Source organism: Rhizopus delemar, genomic scaffold, assembly GCF_000149305.1.
Source record: "Rhizopus delemar RA 99-880 supercont3.1 genomic scaffold, whole genome shotgun sequence".
NCBI lineage: Eukaryota > Fungi > Mucoromycota > Mucoromycetes > Mucorales > Rhizopodaceae > Rhizopus > Rhizopus delemar.
This window is the reverse complement of record NW_027137827.1, coordinates 593580-613422: the sequence shown is the minus strand read 5'-3', so window position 1 is coordinate 613422 and position 19843 is coordinate 593580. Positions and strand designations below refer to the sequence as shown.

Here is a 19843-nt window from a genome sequence, read left to right as displayed (position 1 = left end):
TACTACATATTTGGCGAAAATTGAAATATTCAAAAAATCACTAAAAATGACCTTATTCCTGAAGGATGTCCGGCACAGTTCCGGTTTACCTAGCATAATGCATATTTTAGACTGCCTTTCAGATGGTATATGCCACAAATGTCGCAGACATATAGCGGAGATGCAATGCTGATTTTAATTTTTGTGCACCAGTTTTGTCCGCTACTGTACGTTCGTCTTCTTCCGTTATTATTGCTGTTTTATATAAACATGGTTCGCTCTTTGCCTTTGGATGTACAAAATAACATCAAGTCCTTACTCAAATTTGGTCACCCTTACTCATCAATCATAGAACGAGTACCTGGAGTCAAGAAAAGCACCATCAATGAACATAAGCGAAGATGGTTTTCAAACATGAGGCCCATTAAATCAGGCCGTAAGTTCGAAATTACTGCTACTACCAAGCCCTACATCAGACGGTCAGTCATAACAGGTAAATTAAAGACCGGGAAGGATGTACAACGATATTTATGTGATATTGGATGCGTAATTGGCTACTCTGCTTGCTTAAAACTTTTAAAATCAATAGGATTCCAGGCCCGTATCAAGAAGCACAAGCCGTTTTTAGAGGCTATTCATATGAAAAAGCGACTTACATGGGCCAATGACCACAAGGATTGGACAAAAGATGATTGGCGTCGTATGGTATTCTCTGACGAGACTAAGATAAACGTTTGGGGATCAGACGGTGTGAAATACTACCGGAAGAGACCAGATGACAAGCTCCGATTCCACCATCTTGACTTGACAGTAAAAGGAGGTGGAGGCAGCGTTATGATGTGGGGTTGTATTACATACAATAGTCCTGGGTATGCTTGTCGTATTTACGATGGAACAATGAAGAAAGAGGATTATGTACAGTAGGTCAAAAAACTGCTGCAAGGAATCCATTTTTCTTGGTTTTTGTAGCGCACATCCTGTTACAATGGCACAAACTGCCTCTGTTCCCACATAGTAAATCTTCTACATGTCTTGAGAAATCCGAAAGAGTTTAAGCCCTATTGGATAAGTATTGAAGGAAGTATGAGATGCGCAATTTGAAAATTTGGAAAAACGAAAATTTGAACGGAATGAATTTATTTATTAATATTTAGTTGACCCTCCTTTTTTATTAATAACCTCTTGAATTCTTGCCGGCATGCTATCGATATACCTTTGGCAAAGATCTTTGTCAAAGCCATTCCATACTTTTTCTACTCGTTCCCAAAGCTCATCCGTATTCTTTGCTCTACGTTCGTAACAGCTGAGCTTCAACTTCAATTGATGCCATACGTGTTCTATTGGATTTAAGTCCGGACTCTGAGCTGGCCAATCGCTAATATACCGCACTTGATGATTATCTAACCAGTCTATTGTAGATTTTGCCTTGTGCTTTGGATCATTATCATGCTGAAAGTAAACGTTGGACCAGTTGAAATTGTAGTATTGCATAGTATCACGAAGCGTAGTGTCCAATATATGCTGATAAACATTCGCGTTCATGTTCCCATCGTAAATTTGACAAGCATATCCTGGTCCTTCAGAAGTTATACAGCCCCACATCATCAATTTGCCTGCTCCATGCTTGACTGTAAGTTCTAGATGATGCGGTTGAAGAGGATCATTTGGTCTTTTCCAATAATACTTACAGCCATCAGAGCCCCATACGTTGATCTTGGTTTCATCAGAAAAGACGACTTTTCGCCATTCTTCTACTGTCCAATCCTGATGCTTCTTGGCCCATTCTAATCGATGCTGCATATGAGCTTTTGTCAAAAACGGCTTCTTTTTTTTTATTGAAGAATGGAACTCCATTGATTTCGGTACGTTAATTGCTGACTGGTATGAGATATCGTAGCCAAGTTGAACCAGCTCCCGGTGTACCTCTTTGGCAGTCTTTAAAACCCCTTCAATGACTTTTCTTTTTATTAACCGCTTTGTCACTTTGGAGACTACTGTAGGTCTACCACCTATGCTTTTTGTCCTATTTGGAAACAACCGTCTAGAGTATCTACTGACAGTTGATTCATGTACTCCAATTTCTTTAGCAATATCGTACGTTGATGTGGATCCAGTTAATGCTTGCTTGAGATCGTCTACTTTTCCTTCTGGCAGTCGTTCAGGCATGCGATTGGTAATAAGGTAAAAAAGAGAAATAATTTAAGTAAGGAAATATAAAATTTAAAATAAAGAAATTGTAAGCGCTTTTATATACTGGCAACATTCTAATCATGTCAAGAATGTGAAAAATTATGATAGCAACCGGTTGGGTCGTATTAAAATTCGTCATTTCAAACATATCTGAACAAGTAAAAAATGTCGGATGTTCATAATACTACCTTTAGCGATCTCAAATTCCACCAATAACCATTGTCCATATCCGATAATCGACGAATAAATGCACTTTCCATTGAGGTACAAACAGTCAAAATTTGGGATAGTTTGGTGCAGTACCCATGGAAAACCAGCTGTAAAACCGGAATTTTGCAATTCCTTGCAGCAGTTTTTTGACCTACTGTACATATATTGGATACAACGCTAATGGACACTCTAAATTACTACAATTATGATCCTAAAACCATTTACTTCCAGCAGGATAACGATCCAAAACATACGTCAAAGGTTGCAAAAGTTTGGTTTGAAGAAAACAACTTCGATAGCAAGTCTATTTATAGTTGGCTTGCTCAGAGCCCCGATCTAAAACCAATTGAACACATTTGGGAATCTTTATATTTGTTGGTAGATGAAGAATGTTTTTCCGAAAAAGAGGCTTATCTACCACAATTAAGGAAGTATAACTTAGGGGATTTTTTTTTGTTTGGATGAAGATTTTAATCTTATTTTATTTAATATCTTATTTTATTTTAAAGTTGAGTGTTGGATTTACGAAAATGGGTGTGATACTTATCTTTCATTTGTTGAACAAATTCAAGGGCGTGTTTATATTTTTCATGCATGATTATTGCTTCTTCTTCAGTCATATACGTAGATAGTCTTAATAAATCAGAATTAGCATACTTCAGTGTCGAACTAATATCCATGCAGTGTTTAGCAATTTCTTTTTTTCTGTTAACCACAGAGGTGGTAACTGTTTCAGATGGATAGTTGTCAGATATATCTTGACCAGTTGCATTGTAAAGGATGGGGGTTGTCGAAGAAGGAAAATGCAACGAGAAATTAGTATGTAATTTCAACAAATATATATGCTTACATGATTGGCGTCTTTTTTCAAAGTCGTAACAGGTACAAGACATGATCAAATTGTCTTCAGTAACCTCAGTTGAGTAACCAACTGAAGCACCTTCAACAAATGAACATACCATATACCTGCACTTACCAGGATTTTCCAATGTAATGGGCCCTGTTATCATATCACTTCTAACCTCCTAATCTACTTCTTCTGCTTCTAACTCGCGCAATCTTTGCTGCTTAAAAAAAGGTGACATTGCGCCATTTCCTTGGACCACTCTTTCAAATTCTTGGTTGAGATAATACTCAACGTCGTTAACCAAAACGAAAACAAGTTTGTCGAGACGCTTGTTTCGTACTCTGCCAAGAAACACAGTCTTCAATTGGTTGTGCCAAGATTCGATGTAGTTGTTGGTCAGCATATGAGAATACTGACGGTCCTTAAAGGATCTGCTCCAAACCTTCATCTTATCCTCGGCACACCAGCTGCGGATAAAGTAATCCATGAACTTACTTTGATCAGCGTACTCCAGCTGGAACGCAGTAACCATTTGAAGGAACTGGTTCTTGTCTTCCTCATACACAATTTTTTGAAGATAACGCATCATCTCACCACGAAGACTACGGTTTTCACCAGGAGTGTTACCAGGAACAGACACAGAAGCAAGATGTTTATTCCAAGCTTGAGTGACATGGAAGACACAAAACTGGATCTTTGTTCGATTAGGATTAAATATTCTGGTAATGGCGTTAACTTCCGATTGACAACAATCGATGGTAAATTGTTCGGGATCAACCTGTTGTATAATGGTTTAAATAATAAAGGAAAAGGTAAAAACAAAGATCAAGAAACAGTTTGGGTACTTTTTGAGACTGATCTTTATTTCAGTTTAAGTTAAAGTAAAAATTATTCTAATTGAAGGTAGGTATTTATATCTTATTGAGTGAGTGGCTTGATATCTTCTATTGTTATCGTTCTTCTAATCTTCAGGTACTTTAGCAAGTGTTATCTATAATTATGATTATGAAAACTTTTCATTTGTTCTTTTGTATGTCTGTCATAGATTATCTTTTATTCTGGGAATTCCTCACTGAATTGAATAACGTTATTTTACGCGTTATTTCAATTATGTGAAAGATTAGCAATATTCCTGACATTGGATTGGATTTGGTTATTTTAGTTGATACGTCTTCTTATCAAAGAACTCTCATGAATACAATACATATTCTAAAAGAACATGTTTAATTGGAATTGATTGTATGATCTTATTTAAATAAACTTATATTTTATTTTATTTTAATTATGATCTTGTATTAAGACTTATATTTATTAATGTCAACTACAATCAGTTACTGTTCTACAACACAACCAACAGACCAGAATTTCTCAAATGTTGAAGCCATTCAACAATAGGACCCGTGCTCCGATCGTTGGTAATCATATAGGCAACGGGCCATCCTCTACCAATACTGTCATCACGTATGATCAGGGTGTACAGAATATCGGACAAATTGCTGGAGATACCGTGAGTAGCATCCAAACAGAAAGCCTTCGAATTCTTCATACGAATTTATTGATCTGGAGAGACAAATCCACATGCAAACAAAGAGGAGTCTTGAGAGTAAGACAACCTCCCAGTAAAACAATGAAAGCCTTTTTCGGGAAGCTTCTGATCCATCCAAATCTTGAAAAACACCATATGATTTTTGTGAAAATGATATAGTTCTTTATCGACCTAAGGTAAAAGTGAAACAGTTAATATCGATTATATCAAATATATTTGGCTAAACATATCTTGTTCATGATGTTCCAGATGTCATGATAATTTAATTTACGATGAGACTTGCGTCCGAAAGTGTCGGCAGCCTTCAACATATCAATTCTTATCTGACGAGGAGTCTTAGACGAAGTTTGAAGCTGTTGCAGAATCTCGTGCAAACGATCCCTAGGCAAACGAAGGGTACGAATATCATCCAAAAAGTCGCCAGGAACATGGTTTGTATGGTCTTTTTCGATGACAAATTCGTAGTACTGAGGAAAAGCATAGTAGCCTCTAACACGAAGTGAGCACTTGCAATCCACCTTCTTAGACTTTTTCTGGACAGGACGGTCCTTTGCAACAGACTTGTAAGTTCCTGCACGATGGCAGCAATATTGCTGTGAAAAGCAAAGGGAGATGTTTCTGGCTTTAGCTTCTTCAGCAGTGAGATCTCTCTTCTGCTTGTTTGAGTTGAGAATCCTCCAGCCATAAGCACACGCTTCGTTGATCTCGGCCAGGCATTCCTTCCAAGCAGCAGAGTCGACCTTGATGATGACACCTGTAGCCAATTGCATAACACCATCCAAAGATGAAGGCGTTAAAGCTTCGTGAATGGTGGCTAAAGTGTAAATAGTGTTGTTGTTGTTGTTGGATGACATGTTACTAAAAGGATGCTAACGTATATATACAGTTGTTGGAATAATTGTTCGAATGTTTTGCAATTTTATACGTTTTGCTTTGTATCTCTGCAGTCAGATACGATAGAGCTACGTACGATACCTCATTAAAAAGCGACAGCTTTCGCATATAACATATAAAACGCTAGGGGTCTGGAACTATTTCCATATATAGTAAGACCAAATTGCGTCAATCATATGCATTCGAACAATTTTTCCAACTCAATGCATTCTATAATAATGATATCGTTGCCGCTTCTGACATCACAAATACAGCATTACAAAATGATGTAATTATGAAACAACGCTTTTGCTATTAATCGGAGCTTAAAATATATAAATAAGGCTGTGTTTTACGGTGTTTCCCTTCCATCTCGTACAGTCTATACGTCCTTATATCATGGTACATCCTTTATCTCGTAGCAAGCAAGAGAGCATCCGGTAGCTGTTGAAAAAGGGTTTATCATACTCAGAGATCATGGAACATGTTCCAGGAGAATTAATGTCCACTTTGAGCAAGCACAAGGGCTTGTATACACCGAAACGTACTCGAGGTCATGCTGGTAAAAAGACTACTATAAGCTCAACGACAAAGAATTACCTGAAGAGAGAGCTTGTAAATGGTTCACTTAAGACTGCAAAGAGCGTATGGCCATATTTAAACAGTATTGGTCACAAGATAGGCTATTTTGGTACAGTAAAAATGCTTCACAGTATGGGTTTCGATACCCAAATTAAGAAGAAAAAGCCTCTCCTCAAAAAATGTCACATGGAAGCTAGACTAAAGTGGGCTAAAGCTCACAAAGATTAGACAGAAGATGACTGGAGACGTATAGTGCTTTCTGATAAGACCAAGATTAATGTTTGGGGTTCAGATGGCTGTAAGTACTTTTGGAAAAGACCTAGTGACAAATTGCAACCTCATCATCTTGACCTTACAGTCAAAGGAGGAGCTGGCAGTGTGCTGCTTTGGGGTTGTATGACGTGGAATGGTCCTGGATATGGCTGCGCAATTGAGAATGGTACTATGAAAGCATCAGATTATGTTCATATCCTGTCAACTACACTGATGGACAGTCTGAAGCACTATGGTTACCAACAGGAATCTATTTATTTTCAACACGACAGTGATCCTAAGCACACATCAAAGCTTGCTCATGTTTGGTTTAAGGAAAATGGGTTAAAAGAAGAGCATACTTTCAGTTGGCCTGCTCAAAGTCCTGATTTGAATCCTATAGAGCATCTCTGGCACCATTTAAAGCTGAGGCTGAGCTTAGATGAAGATAGGGATAAAGGACTGCATGATCTCTGGTCTAGAATCGAGAAAGAATGTATTTCTTGTACCAAAGAGTAATGCCAAGCATACAGTGGCCGTCAAAACTGGTCGCATGTTTTCATATTTTGCCTATACGCACTATCTTCTTCTTCATTTCTTAGTCTATAGCAATGAAATATAGTTCATTCGAAAGAGCAAACTCTGGACAATTATATGGTAACACAGACATCACAGTAGAGCCAGTATACTGGTAGTAATTGGCACTTAAAGTCCGACGGTACATGCGACCAGTTTTGACGGCATTAATAAGTCAACATTTTTACACACTTTATTTAAAAAAATTAATCTTTAGTCCAACGACCTTTTGCTTTAATAACTGCAGCACACCTTTTCGGCATACTTTCGATGTATTTTTGGCATTCTTCTTTGGAAATGGCATACCAGGTCTGACCTATACGCTCCCATAGCTCATGCATACTAGTTGGTGGTGCCTCATAGCTATGAAATAGCTCTCTCTTTAAATGAGCCCACATATGCTCTATGGGATTTAGGTCTGGTGATTGAGGAGGCCATTCCAATGCTTCAAATGGCTGCTGGTCAATCCATTCTTTCACTACCTTCGATGTATGCTTCGGATCATTGTCCTGCTGAAACACCATTTTGGAGGAATCCAAACCATAACTTTCCATTGTCTTGAGTAAGTCATCTTTTAAGACCTCAAGGTAGCCTTCGCTATTCATACGATGACCTAAATCAACTATCCACCCAACTCCTTCCCATGTAATGCAGCTCCAGACCATGATATTGCCGCCTCCATGCTTGACGGTTTGCTGTACATGTCGCGAGTTCAATTCCTCATGGGGTAGTTTCCATGCATAAGCCTTTCCGTCGGATGCAAAACGATTTACTTTAGTCTCATCAGAGAATATGACCCGTTTCCAGTCATCCACAGTCCAATGTTGGTGCGATTTGGCCCACTGAAGGCGTTTCACGATGTTTTGGCTGCGTAGCAAAGGTTTTTGAGGCTTGACAAACGCTATAAAGCCAGCTTTTTTAAGAACGCGGCGTACGGTACTGTCACTTACTGACATTCCAAATTCTTCTTTTAGAGCTTTTTGGATCTCTACAGCGTTATTTTTTCTTCCTAAGGTGACTAATCTCCGGATGTAATTCACCATGCGTTGGCTAATTAGAGATGGGCGACCACCTTCATCAACATTTCCACTCATCTTAAGAGATGAGCGGTACTTCTGAACAGTGGTACGACTAACACCAACTTGTTTTGCTATTTTGCTGTTTGACTTCTTGGATCTCAGCAATGAATAGATGTTGTTTGCTTTGTCATTTGAAATTGCACGCATGTCGGATCTGCAATGGTATAATGTCTTAATGGAGTGCTGCAATTTAACAAAAAAACACTTACATGTAAATAATATTACGATGAAAGAAGAAAGAGAAGAAAAAAATATGAAAAAATTGCAATTAAGCCACATTTTTGTGACTATATTATGTTACTTACAAACGCCGTCAAAACTGGTCGCATGTACCGTCGGACTTTAAGTGCCAATTACTACCAGTATACTGGCTCTACTGTGATGTCTGTGTTACCATATAATTGTCCAGAGTTTGCTCTTTCGAATGAACTATATTTCATTGCTATAGACTAAGAAATGAAGAAGAAGATAGTGCGTATAGGCAAAATATGAAAACATGCGACCAGTTTTGACGGCCACTGTATATCAAGAGTATGCCAGCTCGTTGTAGAGCAGTTATTAAAGCTAAAGGCAGTCATACACGGTATTAAATAAAAGATGATTCAATTGGAAAAATTGTTCGAATGCATATGCTTGACGCAATTTGGTCTTACTACAGTGACCCACAAAATTGTCCCAATGTTTCGTGATTTTCTCTTCTGGAGCTTGTAGAACCATAGTTATTAAGCTACTGTACACCTTGTTATACATCATTCAATAGCCAAAGTCATGTAGAAGCAAAAGTCGTGACGCAAATTCAGATTAAAAAAGCGCCGATGGAGATAGAGGGGTTAAAAAACAAGCGGTGCATTGGGACAATTTTGTGGCACTTTTGAAAAAAAAACAAAATGGTTTATTTATCTGATATTAATAGTCAGTTCAACGTCCTTTGTTCTTGATACATTGTTTTATACGCTTAGGCAGTGTTTCTATAACCTTCTGACACTCTTCCGGCTTCATTAAGTTATACCAAACTTTAGTTACTCGTTCGTATAATTCATTCATGCCTTTTGGTGCTGTTTCATAATCATTCAGCCTTCTCTTTAACAATGACTACATATTTTCAATTGGATTCAAGTCAGGAAACTGTGCAGGCCACTCCAGGATGTTGTAGGATTGCTCTTTAAGGTATTCTTTTACTAATTTAGTCGTATGTTTGGTGATGTATCCATCATTCATAACTCGATATGAAAACAGTATTAATAAGCTACATAATAAGATGCTGCGTAATTGCACGGTTAAACTATATTAAATCCAGGAACTAAATCACAGTCAGCCGCAGTCAATCATATACGAGTATTCTATGACAAATATAACAATAGAAGAACACGTAACCCTTATCTATTTGTCATCAGCTACAGTGGGTCAAAAAACTGCACCAACGCAACTCAGTTTTTCTGAAATACAAGTATAGCTCTGTCAGTTTAACAGTAAACATTACGAAACTTGGAGCAAAAAGAGTTAATACTGTTACTATTTATTGACAAAAGTTTCAAGGTCAGATGCGGAGTACTGATCTAAAGAGCACTCAGCAAAAAGAGGAGGTCGGTTGGTGCAGTTTTTTGACTTTTTTAATATTAGTGGATCCACCCTTCTTTGCTAAGACTGCTTGCATTCTGTCTGGCATACTGTGTATATATTTGATGCATTGTTCCTTAGTAAACGAATTCCATTCATTTTCGACTCTTTGCCACAATTCATGGATGCTGGTCGCCCTATTATCATACATGCTCAGCTTTAACTTCAAGTGATGCCATATATGTTCAATAGGATTAAGGTCTGGACTTCGTGATGGCCAATCGTCAATATAAAACATGCCACTATCCTTCATCCATTGCGTTGTGAACTTTGATCGATGTTTAGGATCATTGTCATGTTGAAATACCGACGTTTCCCAGTTCAGATCATAGTACTCCATATTGTCTTGTAGACTTGTACCAAGGATTTCTTGGTATACCTCTGAATTCATGGTACCATTATAGATCTGACATGCGTATCCAGGCCCTTCGCTGGTTATGCAGCCCCCTAACATGAGGCCACCGCCTCCATGCTTCACAGTAACGTCGATATGCTGAGGCTGTAAATGATCACATTTTCTTTTCCAATAATACTTGCAGCCATCAGAGCCCCAAATGTTGATTTTTGTCTCACCAGAAGAGATGACACGTCGCCAATCATGTACTGTCCAATATTGATGCTTTTTTGCCCATGCTAATCGAGCCTTTTTGTGCTTTTCAGTCAATAATGGCTTCTTCTTTTTGATCTCAGCATAAATTTCAACTGAATGTAAGACATTAATTGCCGATTGATACGACATAGGGCGCCCCAGCTCCTCCAACTTCATTTGCACGTCCTTGACAGTCCTCAAACAACCTGTGAGCACTTATCTCGTGATGTATAGGCGTGTTGACTCTGCCACAATGCTCGGTCTACCTCCTTTTTTACGTATTCCATCGTGCATCCACTTATTTGCATACCTATTGACGGTATTTCTATGCACTCCAACCCGTTTCTCAATGACTGCAGGATCATCACTGCTCTCTAATAATGTTTTGATACTGTTTTGAATATCGGATGGAAGCTTTTTGGGCATTTCTAATGATGGATAGATACTGACGATGTACAATGGGTTTGGGTAAAGCAGGAAAGAAAAAAAAAGAAAACAATTGCGAAAAACTTTTTTTAAAGTCCCCAGTGTGGCTAGGTATAAGAAAGATTAGATTAAATCTGCCGGAATAGTCTCAGTCCGGACATATGATATCAAATACCTTTTCATTTTAAGTCAAAAAACTGCACCAACCGACCTCCTCTTTTTGCTGAGTGCTCTTTAGATCAGTACTCCGCATCTGACCTTGAAACTTTTGTCAATAAATAGTAACAGTATTAACTCTTTTTGCTCCAAGTTTCGTAATGTTTACTGTTAAACTGACAGAGCTATACTTGTATTTCAGAAAAACTGAGTTGCGTTGGTGCAGTTTTTTGACCCACTGTATATCATACTCATTAATTATTAATCCATGACATGAAATATTATCCGTGTATGAAAAGTATAAATAGAGTACAATTTTCTTATTAAATAAAACAATCTCTTTATCGAGTCTCGTCCTCTCTTGTTCCTTTTTATTCTTGGATAAATCATTTGGGATCATTGTCATGCTGGAAGATCACCTGATGTCTTTCTAGCCCTAGCTTATTGGTTGCATACTCAATTGTACGCTCCAGTTCATCCTCCAAAATCTCTTTGTACAATGTTCTATCCATGTTACCATTGATTTTACACATCCAACCAACTCCAGCATAAGTAATGGCACTCCACCGTGTTTTACAGACATCTTCACATGATACGATTTCAGGCTTTCTCCGGATCGAATCCAAGTCCAGGTCCGTCCATCCGAGTTGAATATGTTGACCTTTGTCTCATCCGACCAAACAACACGTTTCCAATCATCTATTGTCCAATCCTTGTGAGACATACACCAAGAAAGCCTCTTCCGGATGTTTTTAGCACTAAGCAAAGGCTTCTTTGGCTTCTCAATCGCACCAAGGCCGGCCTTGCGAAGGGTTCTGCACACGGTTTCAGCACTTACTTTTCTTCCGGTGTCTTTTTCTAGCTCCTTAGCCACCTTTGTTGCACTAGACATGCGGTTTTTGGTCACTTGGCGCACACAATAACGCTCATCAGAAGCAGATAGAATCTTGCGTCGGCCACATTTTGGCTTATGAAGTCCAAAGCAATGGGTTTTTCGGAGTCTCCCAACCGTACTCTTACTTAAAACAGTAACACCTTCCACTTCCCGAACCGACTTACCTTGTTTAAGTAACGAAATTGCTCGAACAACTGTATCTTGAGAGACTTGTTTCATGTTGAGATATAATGGGCGAGTAATAAATCAGTAGGAGATTAAAAATTCAGCAATGAGTAAAGATCAACTTAGAGTCATACGATGTGCATTTGTAAACAGTTTGGTACATCTGTACAACTTGTAGGTCGATGTTTCATCGCTTTTCGTTTTTTTTTTTCAAAAGTGCCACAAAATTGTCCCAATGCACCGCTTGTTTTTAACCCCTCTATCTCCATCGGCGCTTTTTTAATCTGAATTTGCGTCACGACTTTTGCTTCTACATGACTTTGGCTATTGAATGATGTATAACAAGGTGTACAGTAGCTTAATAACTATGGTTCTACAAGCTCCAGAAGAGAAAATCACGAAACATTGGGACAATTTTGTGGGTCACTGTATATATGGAAATAATTCCAGACCTCTAGCGTTTTATATGTTATATGCGAAAGCTGTCGCTTTTTAATGAGGTATCGTACGTAGCTCTATCGTATCTGACTGCAGAGATACAAAGCAAAACGTATAAAATTGCAAAACATTCGAACAATTATTCCAACAACTGTACAGTGACTCCCAAAACTGTCCCATTTTTTTGTAATTTTGTCTTTTACCGTCAATGGTGCGATTATTGATTGAGTAAAGTATGCCTTGTTGTACCTCATTTGAAAGCTGTAGAGGTGTAGATGTACGTGGTACAGACTACATCTTAATTGATGTAGCACAGACGGAGATAATGAATGAAAAAAATGACCGGCGCATTGGGACAGTTTTGGGAGCATATTGAAAAAATCACAATTTCTTTATTTATTTATTATTAATAGTTTGACCAACGTCCTTTGTTCTAAATATACGTACGTATACGTTGTGGCATACTTCCTGTAACTTTTTATCACTCTTCCGACATCATAAGCTCGTAACAAACTTGATCACACGTTCATAAAGCTCATTCATGCCTTTTAGTACAGTTTCATAGTCATTAAGTCTCCTTTTCACCAATGATCACATGTTTTCGGTAGGCTTTAAGTCGGGAGATTGTGCAGGCTATTGTAAAACATTATAAGATTGTTTTTGAAGGTGCTCCTTTACTACTTTTGATGTATGCTTAGGGTCGTTGTCATGCTGGCAAATCACCTGATGACGTTTGAAGCCTACTTTATCGACACCATATTCTATCGTACGCTCTAACTTACCTTCCAAGGTCTCTTTGTACATTGCTTTGTCCATATTACCATTGGTTTTGCACATCCAACCGACCCCAGCATAAGTAATGGCATTCCACAGCATGATATTGCATCCATCGTGTTTAACAGAAATCTTCACATGATGGCGTTTGAGGCTTTCCCCTGATCGAATCCAAGCCTAGGTGTATCCATCCAAATTAAATCTATTTATTTTTGTCTCGTCTGGCCAAATAACGCGTTCCTAGTCATCTACTGTCGAGTTACTCTGAGCAATACTGTCGTATCCCAACATACTTTAAACATGATTCATATTCAATTTATAAGAAATCAGAGTAATGAATGCTTTACAAAGAGTTATTACAGTCTTTTCTCTATTATTCGGTCATAACTAATTCCACTCCTTTAACTCAATGCAAGCTTTTAATATAACTCCTGATGCAATGCAACATAAATGAAAGATCAGATCTACTTAAGAAATAATTATAAAACAGTCCACTTGCATAACCAGGAACAGATCCTCACATTAAAACTTATTGACACTAGATCTACAGTTATAATTAATTAAAGTATCTTGAAAAGGATTTAATTAAACTTCCATGAAAATAGTATAAATACCAGACATTATAATATTAAATAAAGATATAACTTTTTTTAGTCTCGTTGAATTTTATAGTCTTTTTTATTCTTACGAGATAACACAAATACACTAAGAAAGTTTGTTACGGATATTCTTTGCACTGAGTAATGGCTTCTTCAGCTTCTCAATCGCGCCTAATACTGTCTTTCGAAGGGCTTTATGAACTCTTTCAACACCTACGTTCTTTCCAATATCGTTTTCAAGATATTTGGCAACCTTCACAGCACTCGGAACGCAATTTTTGGTGAGCTGGCGTACATAGTAATGTTCATCAGCTGCAGACAATACCTTGGATTGACCCCCGTTCGGCTTCATAACACTAGAGCAATGGGTTTTTTGGAGCCTTTTAATCGTACTTTTACTTAAACCCGTCAATTCTTCCATCTCCCGAACCGACTTACCTTGTTCAAGGAGAGTAATAGCTTGAAATACCATATCTTGTGGGATTTGTTTCACGGTGAGATTTAATGAGCAAGTTATAGCAGAGTAGGAGCTTAAAATTACAGCAGATGATAATTAGGACATCGGATACGTTTGCGGCACTAATGTATGCAGTTTGGTAATTGTATGCAAGTTGGGGATGGATATTTTATAGATATTCTGATTTTTTCAATATGCTCCCAAAACTGTCCCAATGCGCCGGTCATTTTTTTCATTCATTATCTCCGTCTGTGCTACATCAATTAAGATGTAGTCTGTACCACGTACATCTACACCTCTACAGCTTTCAAATGAGGTACAACAAGGCATACTTTACTCAATCAATAATCGCACCATTGACGGTAAAAGACAAAATTACAAAACATTGGGACAGTTTTGGGAGTCACTGTAGCTTTATTGAATAAAGAATAAAAAAACGCATTTGAAAGTTTTTTGAAAGTTTATTACCAAAAAAGATCACAAATGAAAAACAGTCTCTTACCGGAAAAACATTCTTCATCTACCAACAAATATAAAAATTCCACATTTGGCATCACCTGAAGTTAAAATTAAGTGCGTATGAAAGCAGAGCTAAAGGCGTTCATGAACTATGGGATCGAATTGAAGAACAATGGGCGACCTTTACAAAAGATGATTGTAGAAAGTATATAGACAGTATGCCGGATAGAATGAAAGCTGTTATTCAAGCAAATGAGGGATATACGGACTACTAACAAATATTAAGGGGCACCCGGAAAAATGGTCCGGATGTTGCTCAAATGTTTGATCTCTTGTGGCTCCCTTTGAAATGTTGTGTGACGTATCAAATTTTTACTAAAAATAAAGTAATGTTTTCGCTTCAAAATAATGTTTTTTTCGTTTCATTTGATTGAGATTTGGTAAAGCTACGGTAATATTTGTGAATATTTTAAAAACATCCGTGTCATGTTTTGACATGTCAATAAGATAACAGTCTTATCATTCTAAGCTAAATCTTTACAAATGAGTTTGAATAAGAATAGATCCTGATAATTACCAACTGCCCTGAACAGCCAAGTTTCACTTTCATCTCAACAGTTGATTATTTACATCAGTTTATAAAATTTTTCTTATACATGTCAAATCATATCGGTCGTAACTATCTCTTGTCATTTAATCTCAGGTCTTGCTCAAACTAATATAAATAGCCTTGGAATCTTTCTTTAATAAAAGTATTCGACTTTAGAACTATTGTTCGGTCTCGTTAATTCTTCTTTTTCATATTTTAAATACTTAAAAACACTTCATTTTTTTTAACGAATTCTGAACTCTTAATCGCAAATACAAATATGGTTAAAGAAGATCAAACTCCTAGTCCTTTTACTCATGGTGAAACTGATACGTTTGAAACGAATATGGAAGAAATACCAAAGGCCATTGAAGATACTGAAATGACCAATGCTGAAGAAACCTCATCCCCTATGGCAACAAGTCATGTAGCAAGTGATGATAAGCCCGTTGATGCTGTTATGGGTTTAAGAGTTACTTTAGAGAACCTTAGACAGCAAATTGCTCACGCTGTGATATCTGGTGCCCCACAAGAACACCTCAAAGGGTTACAAGAGCGAGCAGTGACCATTAAGAACTGTATCATGTTTTTAGATGAAGCACAGGCTTTTTGCGTCTCTCCTTCTACGCCTACAGGTGAAGCGGTCCTTGGTCCTGGCAACCATTTAAACACTTCTTACCCTCGTTCCGCTCATGTCATCCCACCTGACCTTCCCATCTGGCAGTGGCAGGGTAATGTATGGAGAAAAGAAGCAGATGTGCACGATTCAGTGGAAGATTTACTGGATACTTTCGCTCTCATCGTTGAATCAAATGGGCTATCCATAGATTCTAGCTGGTCCCGATTAGTGCCTATCAAAATGAACAGGGATCAGCGATCATGGTTCAATGAAGTCCTTAAGGGTCGCAACTTGGTATGGTCTGAAGTCAGAAGTATCATAGTCAAAACATACGCTGCACAAGACGTAGCACAAGAGCTAGAGTATATGGACCAACTCTTGTCCCTTAAAATGGTTCCAGCAGAATCCATAGAAGCCTTCACTGATAGATTCCAAAGAATCCGCAGGGCAGCTAAGTGGGACGATGACATCAGGACTGCCTCCATATACAAACGAGCTTTACCAGCATTTTTGCGGCAAGAGGTCTCTCGCTCCTTGTTGAACCTAGGAGGAGATCAGCAAGGCTCTGTCGCAAAAGTCGCTGCCAAGACCAAGGTGGTACTGTCATCCAACTTGTGTTCTGAGGGTAGCCCATCACCTCGCCAAGACTCCGTCCCTGTCAAGTCTTTATCTATGTCTCTCGCATCAAATGGAACAGAGGCATCTAAGTACAACCCTAGGAACTCACATTTGTTGAGCAACTTACAGGGTATAACTAAGAAGTCCTCTTCCCCTGGTAACGTCAAAAATAAGTTCCATTGTGCCATCCATGGTCTGGCCAATCATCCTACAGACAAGTGCAACAAGTACAAGAATTTGTTGAGCCAAAGCTCCTCATCGGTGAGCCCTTCCCCCACTACCACCAATCCACCAATGTCTTTTGTATCTGTTGCCAAAAAATGTTTTCGTTGCTCTGGTAACGTTCCATGGTCCAGGGAACACGCTGCTATCTGCCCACGAGATAAGCCCTACCATGGTCCAAGTAAGGCCATCCGTTCCGCTCGCTTGGTTACTTCAAGTTCTAATGGTAGCAAGCTCAACCTCACCATCACTCCTCAAGCTAGGCCACAACAGGCATCTTCTAAGGTGTCTAGTGGTGATAGCAACTTGATGGACGTAGATGACGAGGGTTATCCAGTCAACTATGATTGTAAGAAATTAACAAAACAGAATGAAGTATTTAAAAGTACTAACCATTCTTTAATTGTACCTATCACAATAGAGAACGTGAACACTATGGCCCTGGTTGATAGTGGTTCCTCCTTTAGCACGATAGACATCAATTTTGTTAATAAATATAATATTGCAGTTGATAGAAATGTATCTGGTTCCGTTATACTTGCTACAAGTGATAATGTTAGTGTCGTATCCCAACATACTTTAAACATGATTCATATTCAATTTATAAGAAATCAGAGTAATGAATGCTTTACAAAGATTTATTACAGTCTTTTCTCTATTGTTCGGTCATAACTAATTCCACTCCTTTAACTCAATGCAAGCTTTTAATATAACTCCTGATGCAATGCAACATAAATGAAAGATCAGATCTACTTAAGAAATAATTATAAAACAGTCCACTTGCATAACCAGGAACAGATCCTCACATTAAAACTTATTGACACTAGATCTACAGTTATAATTAATTAAAGTATCTTGAAAAGGATTTAATTAAACCTCCATGAAAATAGTATAAATACCAGACATTATAATATTAAATAAAGATATAACTTTTTTCAGTCTCGTTGAATTTTATAGTCTTTTTTATTCTTACGAGATAACACAGTTAGTAAACGTTTCGGTACAACCAAATTTCCATTAAGTGTTATTTACGGTGATAATGATAATAATCTTATTCATACATCCCATTCTTTTGAAGTCCTTCCTCTTTCCTTGGATACTGAAGTTGTAATAGGATTAGATCTAATGCACAAGTTGAACATTCTTGTTACCAACTTAGCCATCAGACATCCTAATCTTGCACCAGTTATTGACAAAGAGATTACGGATGATACACCTGAACCTAACAAAGCTCCTTACGGTACACGTGAGCAACAAGTTCATTTCCATAATGCTATTAAACCATTTGTTGATCAAAATGCCTTAATACCAAAGAATTCATTCTGTACTGTACCCGAGTCAGTTATACGTTTAGATACTGTTAAAGGAAAAACCGCTTACCGTGCACCATATCGTACTCCTTTTAAATTACTACCAATCATGCGTGAATGTATTGACACTTGGTTAAAGGATGAAGTTATTGAACGTGCATCACCTAATTCGGATTGGAATTCTCCTTTAACATTGGCACCTAAGAAAGACTTGCTTGGTAATCTCACAGGACATCGACCCTGTCTCGATCCTCGCTTGTTAAATTCTATTCTCGTGTCAAACGATAGACATCCTATTCCAAAGATTGAAGAGATTTTCGATCAATTACAAGGATCAACTATCTTTACCACTCTTGATCTTCGACAAGCATTTCATCGATTCCAAATCTACGAACCTGATCGTGTTAAGACCACATTCACTTTTGAAGGTCAACAATACCAATTTAGAGGTTGTCCATTTGGATTGAAACATATTGCTTCCCGTTATCAGCGAGTGATTAATATTGTATTACGTGATTTGCCTTATGCACAGGCTTTTGTTGATGATATCATCATATTTTCCAAGTCTTATGAGGAACACATCACACATGTGCAAAACATAATTCAGAGATTAACTAAAGTGAACTTGATCCTTAACCCAGACAAATGTCATTTTGCGCAGTCTACTGTTTACTTGCTTGGTTTCTGTGTTGATGCCAAAGGGTCTCGACTCGATCCTCGTAAAGTTACAAACGCTTTGACTTGGCCTAGACCTTCATCTGGAAAAGAGATTCAACGCTTTTTAGGACTGGTAAATTATTTTAGAAAATACTTGCCAAATATTTCTGAAGTCACTGCGCCTTTGGACAAATTACGTTTCGAAGGTAAACTTGATAAACTTTGGACATCTGAACAAGAAAGTGCTTTTGAAAAGATCAAGTCATTATTGTCTTCTGCGCCACTTCTTCATCATCCAGATTTAGAACAACCTTTTTACGTTGCTACTGATGCTAGTAACTATTCAATTGGTGCTGTTCTTTACCAAGTTATCAAAAATGAGACTCGATATATCGGTTTCATGGCACGCTCACTTTCTACATCTGAAAAGAATTATTCTACCACTAAACGTGAGCTATTAGCAGTGATATTTGCACTAAAGAAGTTTCATCCATTTTTGTGGGGTAATCCATTCACCTTATACACTGATCACAAGGCCTTGACTTATCTCCACACTCAGCCTGTAGCTAATGCTATGATGATCAATTGGCTGGACACTATACTGGATTATAACTTCAAAATCATCCATCGACCTGGTATTCAAAATATTCTGCCAGATGCTTTGTCGCGTCTTTTTGAACCTGAAAAAACGCTGGATGGGGATAATAAAACCATCAAAACAATTGTCACTTCCCAAATCATCAATTCTAACGGATCAATTCTTACATCCAGAATGATGATGCCTGCTGACTTGATGACCCCTGCACCAGAAGACAGACGAAAGCTACTCATGGATACACACTTAGAAGGACACCGTGGAGCTCAAGCAATCGTAACAGCTTTACATAGTGATGGTATTCACTGGACAAAGCTCAAGGAAGATGCGCTTGAAATAATACGTACAGTAGGTCAAAAAACTGCTGCAAGGAATCCATTTTTCTTGGTTTTTGTAGCGCACATCCTGTTACAATGGCACAAACTGCCTCTGTTCCCACATAGTAAATCTTCTACATGTCTTGAGAAATCCGAAAGAGTTTAAGCCCTATTGGATAAGTATTGAAGGAAGTATGAGATGCGCAA

General features: G+C 38.0%; 11 protein-coding genes across 11 annotated transcripts; 5 read left to right on the top strand and 6 right to left on the bottom strand.

Moving 5' to 3' along the window:
- Positions 1-249: 249 nt before the first annotated feature.
- Positions 250-903, top strand: RO3G_00251 (uncharacterized protein; the record flags this gene model as incomplete). Its single annotated transcript, XM_067654842.1, has 2 exons — positions 250-472; positions 569-903. 2 exons carry the CDS (start codon positions 250-252, stop codon positions 901-903), a joined length of 558 nt encoding a protein of 185 aa, XP_067510943.1.
- A 364-nt stretch (positions 904-1267) lies between these two features.
- Positions 1268-1779, bottom strand: RO3G_00250 (uncharacterized protein; the record flags this gene model as incomplete). The annotated part of the gene is made up of 2 exons (XM_067654841.1): positions 1268-1316; positions 1364-1779. The coding sequence occupies 2 exons, from the start codon at positions 1777-1779 to the stop codon at positions 1268-1270; spliced, it is 465 nt and encodes a 154-aa protein (XP_067510942.1).
- Positions 1780-3404: 1625 nt separating this feature from the next.
- Positions 3405-3815, bottom strand: RO3G_00249 (uncharacterized protein; the record flags this gene model as incomplete). Its single annotated transcript, XM_067654840.1, has 1 exon — positions 3405-3815. The coding sequence occupies one exon, from the start codon at positions 3813-3815 to the stop codon at positions 3405-3407; it is 411 nt and encodes a 136-aa protein (XP_067510941.1).
- Positions 3816-4978: 1163 nt separating this feature from the next.
- RO3G_00248 (uncharacterized protein) lies at positions 4979-5626 on the bottom strand (the record flags this gene model as incomplete). Its single annotated transcript, XM_067654839.1, has 1 exon — positions 4979-5626. One exon carries the CDS (start codon positions 5624-5626, stop codon positions 4979-4981), a length of 648 nt encoding a protein of 215 aa, XP_067510940.1.
- Positions 5627-6122: 496 nt separating this feature from the next.
- On the top strand, positions 6123-6998 carry RO3G_00247 (uncharacterized protein; the record flags this gene model as incomplete). Its single annotated transcript, XM_067654838.1, has 2 exons — positions 6123-6341; positions 6456-6998. 2 exons carry the CDS (start codon positions 6123-6125, stop codon positions 6996-6998), a joined length of 762 nt encoding a protein of 253 aa, XP_067510939.1.
- A 508-nt stretch (positions 6999-7506) lies between these two features.
- RO3G_00246 (uncharacterized protein) lies at positions 7507-7617 on the top strand (the record flags this gene model as incomplete). The annotated part of the gene is made up of 1 exon (XM_067654837.1): positions 7507-7617. One exon carries the CDS (start codon positions 7507-7509, stop codon positions 7615-7617), a length of 111 nt encoding a protein of 36 aa, XP_067510938.1.
- A 2850-nt stretch (positions 7618-10467) lies between these two features.
- Positions 10468-10766, bottom strand: RO3G_00245 (uncharacterized protein; the record flags this gene model as incomplete). Its single annotated transcript, XM_067654836.1, has 2 exons — positions 10468-10585; positions 10651-10766. 2 exons carry the CDS (start codon positions 10764-10766, stop codon positions 10468-10470), a joined length of 234 nt encoding a protein of 77 aa, XP_067510937.1.
- Positions 10767-11308: 542 nt separating this feature from the next.
- RO3G_00244 (uncharacterized protein) lies at positions 11309-12036 on the bottom strand (the record flags this gene model as incomplete). The annotated part of the gene is made up of 2 exons (XM_067654835.1): positions 11309-11410; positions 11440-12036. The coding sequence occupies 2 exons, from the start codon at positions 12034-12036 to the stop codon at positions 11309-11311; spliced, it is 699 nt and encodes a 232-aa protein (XP_067510936.1).
- Positions 12037-13899: 1863 nt separating this feature from the next.
- Positions 13900-14265, bottom strand: RO3G_00243 (uncharacterized protein; the record flags this gene model as incomplete). The annotated part of the gene is made up of 1 exon (XM_067654834.1): positions 13900-14265. The coding sequence occupies one exon, from the start codon at positions 14263-14265 to the stop codon at positions 13900-13902; it is 366 nt and encodes a 121-aa protein (XP_067510935.1).
- Positions 14266-15578: 1313 nt separating this feature from the next.
- Positions 15579-17232, top strand: RO3G_00242 (uncharacterized protein; the record flags this gene model as incomplete). The annotated part of the gene is made up of 2 exons (XM_067654833.1): positions 15579-17106; positions 17210-17232. The coding sequence occupies 2 exons, from the start codon at positions 15579-15581 to the stop codon at positions 17230-17232; spliced, it is 1551 nt and encodes a 516-aa protein (XP_067510934.1).
- Positions 17233-17882: 650 nt separating this feature from the next.
- Positions 17883-19802, top strand: RO3G_00241 (uncharacterized protein; the record flags this gene model as incomplete). The annotated part of the gene is made up of 1 exon (XM_067654832.1): positions 17883-19802. One exon carries the CDS (start codon positions 17883-17885, stop codon positions 19800-19802), a length of 1920 nt encoding a protein of 639 aa, XP_067510933.1.
- Between the last annotated feature and the right edge of the window lie 41 nt (positions 19803-19843).